Below are 11,499 nucleotides of genomic sequence, written 5' to 3'. Positions count from 1 at the left end.
TTCACCCGCCTCTTTATAACACAACCGGTAATACATGTATTCCAGACGTTGTCTGTGTTACACTTTCAACCGCCTCTTTATAACATAACCGGTTATACATGTATTCCAGACGTTGTCTGTGTAACACTTTCACCCGCCTCTTTATAACATAACCGGTTATACATGTATTCCAGACGTTATCTGTGTAACACTTTCACCCGCCTCTTTATAACATAACCGGTTATACATGTATTCCAGACGTTATCTGTGTTACACTTTCACCCGCCTCTTTATAACAGAACTGGTTATACATGTATTCCAGACATTGTCTGTGCTGCATTTATATCCTGCCACTTTATAACACAACTGGTTATACATGTATTCCAGACATTGTCTGTGCTGCCTTTATATCCTGCCACTTTATAACACAACTGGTTATACATGTATTCCAGACATTGTCTGTGCTGCACTTGTATGCTCTTCTTTATAACACAGCTGGTTATACATGTATTCCAGACATTGTATGTGCTGCACTGATATCACGCTACTTTATAACACAGGTGGTTATACACGTATTCCACACATTGTCTATCATGCCTTTATATCTTACCACTTTATGACACAGCTGGTTATACATGTATTCTAGACATTGTCTGTGCTGCATTTGTATGCTCTTCTTTTTAACATATCTGGTTATACATGTATTTCAGATATTGTCTTTGCTGCCTTTATATCCTGCAACTTTGTAACACAACTGGCTATACATGTATTCCAGACATTGTCTTTGCTCCATTTATATTCTTCCCCTTTATAACACTGCTGGCTATACATGTATTCCAGGCATTGTCTGTGCTGCATTTATATCCTGTCACTTTATAACACAGCTGGGTATACATGTATTCCAGACATTGTCTGTGCTGGACCTATATCCTTCACATTTATAACACAGCTGGTTATACATGTATTCCAGACATTGTCTTTGCTGTCTTTATGTACTTCCACTTTATAACACAACTGGTTATACATGTATTCCAGACATTGTATGTGCTGCCTTTATATCCTTCCGCTTTATAACACAACTGGTTATACATGTATTCCAGATATATTCTGTGCTGCCTTTATATCATTCCACTTTATAACACAACTGGTTATACATGTATTCCAGATATATTCTGTGCTGCCTTTATATCCTTCCACTTTATAACACAACTGGTTATACATGTATTCCACACATTGTCTGTGCTGCCTTTATATCCCGCTATTTTATAACACAACTGGTTATACATGTATTCCAGACAGTGTGTGTGCTGCCTGTATATTCCGCTATTTTATAACACAACTGGTTATACATGTATTCCAGACATTGTCTGTGCTGCCTTTATATCCCGCTATTTTATAACACAACTGGTTATACATGTATTCCAGACATTGTCTGTCCTGCCTTTATATCCCGCTATTTTATAGCACAACTGGTTATACATGTATTCCAGACATTGTCTGTGCTGCCTTTATATCCCACTATTTTAACACAACTGGTTATACATGTATTCCAGACATTGTCTGTGCTGCCTTTATATCCCGCTATTTTAACACAACTGGTTATACATTTACCATAGTTCTCGTGCGATGTCTTCAACGCGGGCCTATTGCTTTGCGGTAAGTGTGCTAGTGTGGAGGGATCCTCCCATTTGTCAGACACCCACTTTTCAGACAGTGGAATATTTCTTACCTGCCACACACCCCTTAACGCATAATGGTATGACCCAGACACTGGCAATCTCTTTGAGGTTTTACACGGCTTAGTTAAACTGTAAATATGTTGGTTTTCACTGAAGTTTGTGATGTGGTGCTGAGAATACAAGCCGGGTCGTCGAAGTTAAATCTTTCACTTAAATGTCTTAACTGCGGCTTTTTGACAGTTTGGTTATACCAGTTCTTCTCTCCGTGTGCGAAGTATGGGGATTTGAAAACATCCTAACTCTAGAAGGTGTCCATCTGCGTGTTCTGGTTATACATGTATTCCAGACATTGTCTGTGCTGCCTTTATATCCTGCCACTTTATAACACAGCTGGCTATACCTGTATTCCACATATTGTCTGTGCTGCCTTTATATCCATACATTCATAAAACCGTTCACACATGCATTAAACCGTTCATACATGCATAAAACCGTTCATTCATTGATAAAACCCTTCATACATTCATAAAACCGTGCATACATGCATAAAACCGTTCATTCATTCATAAAACCGTGCATACATGCATAAAACCGTTCATTCATTCATAAAACCGTGCATACATGCATAAAACCGTTCGTTCATTCATAAAACCGTTCATACATGTATAAAACTGTTCATACATGTGTAAAACCGTTCATACATTCATAAAACCGTTCATACATGCATAAAACCTTTCATAAAACGTATTTGTCCGGTTTGAATGTACCCTCTGTGTACTAGTATTCCCCGAGGTCTAAGCCCACGTCGAAATGATCTCACCGCCATGTTTATCACTTTCTACAATTTGAAAGGGGATTACAACATCTTTATTTCACTGCTGTCAAGCAAGGTATAATTACATATAAGAACCTATACTGAAATGTCGCCATTACTGTAAAATAAAGAAGTTGTTGTCCATAAATTGTGTGTACTTTGTCATCTGTATACTTCTAAGAAATTTCTATGAAACAATACAATTGGAAATCAAACGGCGAGTTAGATGCGAGACGTTTATTTCTCACCATATTGCCAGACTACAATATTGTTTCTGTTTAGGCTCAGTGCATCACGTACATCTAAAGTCGATGTCAATAACTATTGCGCGACACGTCTTTTCGCTGTAAGTTATTTGGAGTGCCTAACTGACAGAGACCGGCAAAATATCTGTTACCATGACGGCAGGTATATATTTTTAAACACCGCTGTAGCTGGTCACATGGCCTACAAAATGCAAATATTTTACAAGTGAGATAAGATAAATGTGATTGTATTCCAGTACATCACCCATCTTGTGTTCTGCATCCTGACTCTGATTGTGATGGGCTATATGAGTTATTCCGCTATCAACGCACTGACAGTCATTGGTGCCATTGACGAAAGTTGCCTCAGCTATGGGGACCTCTGCACTTGCAGGTAGGCCGTTACAGTTCAGACATAAATCATTCAATCTTTATTTTCACATATACTGAAAAGCCAAAGGACATACATCATGTCACGTTGAACGCTGTAGCAACACATCGCATTCTGTCTGGACCAGACAATCCAATGAATGCCATCATGATTTTTTTAAACAAACTTTAACGCCGCACTCAGCAATATTCCATTCGGTAGGGTGGGTGGTATTTGGGTAAGTAATATTCCTTTAATATCACGGCGGGGACACTGATATAGGTTTCACACATTGTACCCATTTGGGTAATCGAACTTCGATGGGCGAACGCTTTAACCACCAGCCTACCCCCGCCTCGCCCCGATAAAGATCCGGGTTAGAATTGGTCTTCTGCAACCAATATGCCTGTCGTAAGAGACGACTAACGGGATCGGGTAGACAGTCTCGCTGACTTGGTTGATGCATATCATCGTATCCCAGTTGCGTAGATCGATGATCATGATGTGAATCACTGGATTGTTTGGCCAGTCTCGTATATTTACAGACCATCTTCATATAACTGGCATATTGCAGAGTGCAGAGTTAAACAACAAACAACAACAACTTTTCACAAAATACATTAAAAAAAGTATGTTTGATGAAAAGTGTTTTTGAATTGGTAAATATGCGGAACTAACATTGTGATGTGTTTATTACCCAGATCCTTCACACCATCCAGCCTCAACAGATCATGTGACTTGCTGCAGAAGATGGTCGGGATGTTCGTCACCAGCCTGGTCATCCTCATCCTGGCCTGGGGGCTCACCCTGGCCAACTGCGTCATGTCTGGTATCCTTGGCAACAAACACAAGGTACATCACTCCTCACGCACATTTTCATATCTGTCATTGCCGCACACTTACCAGATAACCCTGGCAATGTGACATCTACCACTATCATACCTGTCATTATCATATCTAACATTATCATACCTGTCATTATCATATCTAGCATTATCATACCTGTCATTATCATATCTAACATTAGCATACCTGTCATTATCATATCTAACATTATCATATCTGTCATTATCATATCTAACATTAACATACCTGTCATTATCATATCTAACATTAGCATACCTGTCATTATCATATCTAACATTAGCCAACCTGTCATTATCATATCTAACATTAGCATACCTGTCATTATCATATCTAACATTAGCCAACCTGTCATTATCATATCTAACATTAGCATACCTGTCATTATCATATCTAACATTAGCATACCTGTCATTATCATATCTAACATTAGCATACCTGTCATTATCATATCTAACATTAGCATACCTGTCATTATCATATCTAACATTAGCCAACCTGTCATTATCATATCTAACATTAGCATACCTGTCATAATCATATCTAACATTAGCATACCTGTCATTATCATATCTAACATTAGCATACCTGTCATTATCATATCTGACATTAGCATACCTGTCATTATCATATCTAACATTAGCCAACCTGTCATTATCATATCTAACATTAGCATACCTGTCATTATCATATCTAACATTAGCATACCTGTCATTATCATATCTAACATTAGCATACCTGTCATTATCATATCTAGCATTATCATACATGTCATTATCATATCTAGCATTATCATACATGTCATTACCATATCTTACATTAGCATACCTGTCATTATCATATCTAACATTAGCATACATGTCATTATCATATCTAACATTAGCATACCTGTCATTATCATATATAACATTAGCATACCTGTCATTATCATATCTAACATTAGCATACCTGTCATCATATCTAACATTAGCATACCTGTCATCATATCTAACACTATCATACCTGTCATTATCATATCTAGCATTATCATACCTGTCATTATCATATCTAACATTATCATACCTGTCATAATCATATCTAACAGTAACATACCCGTCATAATCATATCTAACATTAGCATACATGTCATCATATCTACGATAAACAGATCTGTCATTATCATATCTAACATTAGCATACCTTTCAATATCATATCTAACCACATCATACCTGTCATTATCATATCTAACATTTACATATCCGTCATTATCATATGTAACATTAGCATACCTGTCATTAACATATCTGAGATTACCATGCCTGTCATCATATATAATATTATCATAAGTCTTTGTCACAAAGTCATCTCCATAAACCACCTTGGTTGGTATGCTAATCGTAGATATGATGACCGGTATGCTAATCGTATATATGATGACCGATATGCTATTTGTAGATATGATGATAGGTATGCTATTGTTAGATGTGATAATGACATGTATGTTAATCGTAGATATGATGACCGGTATGCTAATCGTAGATATGATGACATGTATGCTATTCGTAGATATGATGACATGTATGCTAATGTTAGATATGATAATGACCAGTATGCTAATCGTAGATATGATGACCGATATGCTAATCGTAGATATGACCAATATGCTAATTGTAGATATGATGACATGTATGCTATTCGTAGATATGATGACGATATGCTAATCGTAGATATGATGACCGATATGCTAATCGTAGATATGATTACATGTATGCTATTCGTAGATATGATGACATGTATGGTATTCGTAGATATGATGACCGATATGCTAATCGTAGATATGATGACCGATATGCTAATCGTAGATATGATGACCGATATGCTAATCGTAGATATGATGACATGTATGCTATTCGTAGATATGATGACCGATATGCTAATCGTAGATATGATGACAGGTATGCTAATGTTAGATATGATGATGACAGGTTGGCTAATCGTAGATATGATGACCGGTATGCTAATTGTAGATTTTATGACATGTATGCTATTCGTAGAAATGATGACAGGTATGCTATTGTTAGATGTGATAATGACTGGTATGCTAATCGTAAATATGATGACATGTATGCTTATCGTAGATATGATGACCGGTATGCTATTCGTAGATATGATGACAGGTATGCTATTGTTAGATGTGATTATGACCGGTATGCTAATGGTAGATATGATGACCGGTATGCTAATGGTAGATATGATGACAGGTATGCTAATGGTAGATATGATGACAGGTATGCTAATGTTAGATATGATGATGACAGGTTGGCTAATGTTAGATATGATGATGACAGGTTGGCTAATGTTAGATATGATGATGACAGGTTGGCTAATGTTAGATATGATGATGACAGGTTGGCTAATGTTAGATATGATGATGACAGGCTGGCTAATGTTAGATATGATAACGACGGGTTGTGCAAAAGCACGTACAATGTAGCACGTGCAATAGCATGTACAATGTTGTAGATTGCTATATGACCAAGGTATGTTAATTGTGATGGATATATTTTATCAAAATCTAGCACATACAACATGTAACGGTAAACAAATACCCTCCTGCAAACATGCTGATGTCTTGTAGGTGTGCAAGCTACTATTTAAATGAGATATCGTTTACAATTTAATTAGATAATGTTTGGAAATTTATCGTAGAATATGTCGCAATTTCCTGTAGACCCGGTTCCTCCAGTTACAATATCTGTTACACTTACGGGACGTCAACCCTGTGACTAAACAATACAGTCCACTATGCAGATTGTCGTCTTGTAGGCTTACAAGAAACCTATCGTCGCTGGTTCGAATCCCGGTTCGCCCTTATTATGTTTCTAAGTCTGGTAGCGCCATATCCAGGTATATGGGTTTCACCGAAGAGATAATCGTCGAAGATTTCAGGATTTCAGCTCCAAGATGTATCACATCTATGATGTAACTGAAATATTTGTCAAAGGGGCGATGAAATGCTTTAAACCAAGTCAGTGAGCCTGACCACCAGAGGCGACTAACGGGATCGGGTGGGCAGGCTCGCTGACTTCGTTTGAAGCATGTCATCGATCCAAATTACGCGGATCGATTCTCATGAAATCAATCACTGGATTGTCTGGTCCAGATTCGATTATTTACAGAGCACCGTCATATAGCTGGACTATTGCTGAGTGCGGCGTAAAACAGCCAAGCAACCAACCAATCAAAGGGGCGTTAAACCTAACCCACTCACTCACTCATTGTCATCGAGGTTCCCAGTACGTTATAAGCTTAAAACAACAAAGAAAAGAGAATTTCATCAGATCATGCATCTCAGACGATACATCCAAGGGAGACAACTCTTTCGTGCTTATTCCATTCAAAATCGGGTGCAGTGTAATGATGATTAATGATTAGCCGTATGGCAACGTTCCAAATATGACCTAACCCTGATTTCGTTCTGATAACACTTAAACGGCCAGTTTGTTTGTTTGTTGTTTAACGCCGCACTCAGTAATATTCCAGCTATATGACATCGGTAAATAATCGAGTCAGGACCAGACAATCCAGTGATTAAAATCATGAGCATCGATCTACGCCATTGGGATACAATTACATACATGAGCCAAGTCAGCGAGCCTGACCACCCGATCCCCTTAGTCGCCTCTTACGACAAGCATGGGTTGCTGAAGACCACTTCTAACCCGGGATCTTCACGGGACTTCAACGGCCAGGAACGTCATGAGTCGAAACATACACTTGAATAAAATACAACACCTCTCTTTCTTCATTTCCATATTTATATTCAATCTCCATTTTATGGAAATATCTACATATGAGCAGAACAGAGTTGCGTCCCTTGGGCACGCCAGAAACCCATGATTGTGTCTTCGAATCCCGGTTCGCCCCAATTGTTTCTGGCTGTGCCAACCCGCCTTCGTGGGTTTCACCAAAGTGGTAAACGTCTGAGACCTGCATCAGTTCGGGCTTTCCTCCCACAGTAAGCTGACATGCCGTGATATAACTGGAATACTGTTCACAGCGGCGTTAAACCCAACTCACTCACTCACTCACTCTACACATGACGTGGATCTCGTTTTGACAAATATGCAAGATACCACCGACACTTCATTGGCAGATCTGCCAGATGGTCGCATGTGCTTGGCTTAGTTTAAGTATATTTTATTCACATGGAAAGGCGAAGTTACGCCTTCTACCATACATTAGTATGGTATGTCTGGTATTAGTATGTCTATTTACAACTAACACTGTAAATCACAGTGAGGAGAGAAGAGAAATAGAGAAACGTAACACTGAAACATGTTTGATTGTTTATGTGTGCATGTACATCCCTAAAGATGTTTCAGTTTACATGATTAGGTAAAGCTGCATTTTTTGTCAACTTGCATCAGGGCGAAATTAACATCACAGGTATTGAACTGGTTTATAGACAATTATTAAAAGTTTAGGGATGACGAAGTAGACACAATATAAGGACAACTTATTTGACTGTAACAGTAATATTTCGGTACAGATACTTTCACTGTTGTTAACAACACCCCCCCCCCCCCCCCCCCCACCCCCCCCACCCCCAACACACACACACCAAAAAAAAAGAAAAAAAAAGAAAAAAGAAAAGCGGAAAAAAAGGAAAAAGAATAAAAACAGAAAAAAAAGAAAAAAAGTAACAACAACAAAAATAAAGAAGTTGTTTCTACTCTATCACATGTATCTTACATAACTAACAATAGTGTTCCCTGGTTCCCATAATATGTTATATAGAGGCAGGGAAGCATAGCGGTTACAAAACACGTAATTGGATAATTGATCTCCGTTTCTGCATTTCAATATGGTTATGTCATTTTGTAAACAAATACAAAAATGGAAATATACTGCCGGGCAAAAGAAAGTATACACCCATGACTGAAAGTGGCTAAAATGAACAAAACAAGAAATGGGTATTCGATTGTGACGTATTTCATACGGGTGTCATTCTTGTGTTTTAGACCTGTTTTCAGTCTGATCACGTTTCGATAAATTTTGTAACTTGTTAGGTAAATCAAATGTGCAAGTGTATACTTTCTTTTGCACGGCATTTTATATGGAAAGCAGTCCTTGTCGTTTTGTTGCAGCTGCGGATTATAAGCGTTGATGCGACATAATGCCATAGCCTTCCTACTGACGCATATTTATGAAAAAGATCACATATTGCTTTCAACTGTGTGTATATATATATGCAGGAGGCAAGGGAGTTAACTCATTCTAAAAGTTCAGTTTCCACTTTTAGGATCAGTTAACTCCCTTGCCTGGGGAAGGTGGCCAACTTACAATATACGTCGTGAAGCCATTCGGTCACTCGCTCACAATGCAAAGTAAGCACAGACGGATCACCGTATACAGGGAAATCGTTCCCAATGAAATAATTCGATTTAACAGATTTCCGGATTATCGAATCACGGACCCACTGCTATTATGTGCACATTATTGTTGCGAGACTTTCCAAACAATAGTCATCAGGAGAACAGGTTTTTCGCATTGACATTGGCACAACTAATTGACATAATGGCGAAGCTTTTGTCAATAAAAACGTAGTTTTGTGTACTACCTCACAATCATCCTGAATTCTTACAGCAAAAGTCGTAACACCAGGGGCTTGAAATAAGCATATTTAACACAACTTTTAAAAGCTGGGGAGCTAAAGAAACTATAACACTCACTTGATTTTATCATATGTTTGATTTTCAATTGAAAATAGCTTACGTTAGCGATATTATAACAAAACACGAGCCTCACTGGCGCCTTGTCAGCACTTAGAATACTTTTATTTGGTTCTACTTTTAAGAATATAAATTGATATAAATTCGCATAGTACACAATTGCTGATGGGTATCTTAGACATATTATCTTTTAAAGTCAACAAATTTGCTCTTTTTCGGGGTCATATGGTTGAGAATTGGTCTTCATTATTTGCACACAACATTACCAAGCCACAGATGACTTTTGGCCAACTGCTGCGGGGATGTGTGATGGAGAGATATAACTAACAACTGATCTGTCACTTTTCAAAAACAAACTCGGTATACTTTCTTTTGCCCTTCAATTTATGCCGGAAGAAGAACGAAAGGGAATAAAGGAATAAAAGGAAAAGGAACAAAGAACAAATTTCGTTGTGCTATTGAATCAGAGGAATGAAACCTGTACTCACCTTGCAGTGTATGGACGGACGAGGAACAGTTGTTTGTGAATATATGATGGGATAACGTCAACTTTATTTAGAAAAATTTTGATACTCTTGGTGAGGGCAGGAACGTTTGCCAAAAAAACCCCTTTTTTCAAGTTTATTGTAATACCGAAAAAATAGAGTTTATTAAGTTCTTGTCCCAACATTTACCTTTCAGGAAAGCCCACCTGTGTTCATGCAACAAGTGCCCCAGACCACTGTCGTGCAACGGAACTCCACCGGACACGCCCCACCCCAGTACATGCCACCCCAGGACACCTACATGCCACCCAAAGGCACCTTCATGACACCCCAGGGCGCCTACATGACATCCCAGGGCGCGTACATGACACCCCAGGGCGACTACATGACACCCCAGGGCGCCTACACGACACCCCAGGGCGCCCACACGACACCCCAGGGCGACTACACGACTGCCCAGGGCGCCTACACGACACCCCAGGGCGACTACATGACACCCCAGGGCGCCTACATGACACCTGAGCTCGCCTACATGACACCCCAGGGCGCCTACATGACACCCCAGGGCGCCTCCATGACACCCCAGTGCGGCTACATGACACCCCAGGGCGGCTACATGACACCCCAGGGCACCTACATGACACCCCAGGGCGACTACATGACACCCCAGGGCGCCTACATGACACCCCAGGGCCCACCTCCGCCCAAGCACCACGACACTGCAGAGCTCGTCAACAACGTGGAGTACTAGACAGGAGTTAAGGGGACGGCCATCATTTGGTTTTAAACTGCGGATATCCTCGCCTGGAGAATAATAATGATACTAACTTTGGCGACGTTTAAACTACTAACAAAATCGTGCGTTGTATTCTATTTAATTCATATTATGTTAACAGTAGTAGATTATTAACATCGTTTTCAATCAGATTTTGTTAGTAGATATCTGCTGCACATTCTAGTTTCACAATAACCTAGTGAAAACATGTAACGTTACTTCATTTGATATTACAAACTAATAATGTCCATGGTGATGCAGGCCGGTCCTGATTTTAATGTTTTAAGATTCTACATGTGCCACATCGAAAACAGAAAACGTCTCGTTCCAGTAAACACCTTCTCTTCTTAGACACATTATCTTGGCATACATACTTTTGTTGTATTTAATGAAAACAGAAACATTTAGCTTTAATTTTGGCTACAACAAAAACAAACAAACATCACAATGACATACAAGCATGACTATTCTTGATAGAATGCGCCTTAAACATTATCTGTTTACTTTGTAAGCATTAAGTCAGGAGCAAAATAACCTATACTTCTCAATCGATTTTATCATATATTTGATCTT

The 11,499-nt window shown here is 38.9% G+C and overlaps 1 protein-coding gene across 1 annotated transcript; it reads left to right on the top strand.

Moving 5' to 3' along the window:
* The first annotated feature begins 3,811 nt into the window (after positions 1-3,811).
* On the top strand, positions 3,812-11,082 carry LOC139475774 (calcium-binding protein P-like). Its single transcript, XM_071258981.1, has 2 exons — positions 3,812-3,939; positions 10,348-11,082. Exons 1-2 carry the CDS (start codon positions 3,838-3,840, stop codon positions 10,900-10,902), a joined length of 657 nt encoding a protein of 218 aa, XP_071115082.1. The 5' UTR covers positions 3,812-3,837; the 3' UTR covers positions 10,903-11,082.
* The last annotated feature ends 417 nt before the right edge of the window (positions 11,083-11,499 follow it).

Source organism: Haliotis cracherodii, unplaced genomic scaffold (genome assembly GCF_022045235.1).
Source record: "Haliotis cracherodii isolate W230 unplaced genomic scaffold, xgHalCrac1.p SCAF_3, whole genome shotgun sequence".
Lineage (NCBI taxonomy): Eukaryota > Metazoa > Mollusca > Gastropoda > Lepetellida > Haliotidae > Haliotis > Haliotis cracherodii.
The sequence above is the reverse complement of the archived record's forward strand: the minus strand, read 5'-3'. Positions and strand labels throughout refer to the sequence as shown.

What these genes read in the sequence shown, in the direction of transcription:
- LOC139475774 (XM_071258981.1), top strand. Translation starts at nt 3,838, where the DNA reads ATGGTCGGGATGTTCGTCACCAGCCTGGTCATCCTCATCCTGGCCTGG. An exon ending in TCCTTGGCAACAAACACAAG is followed by an intron (nt 3,940 to 10,347) that starts GTACATCACTCC and finishes TTTACCTTTCAG; the next exon opens with GAAAGCCCACCTGTGTTCAT.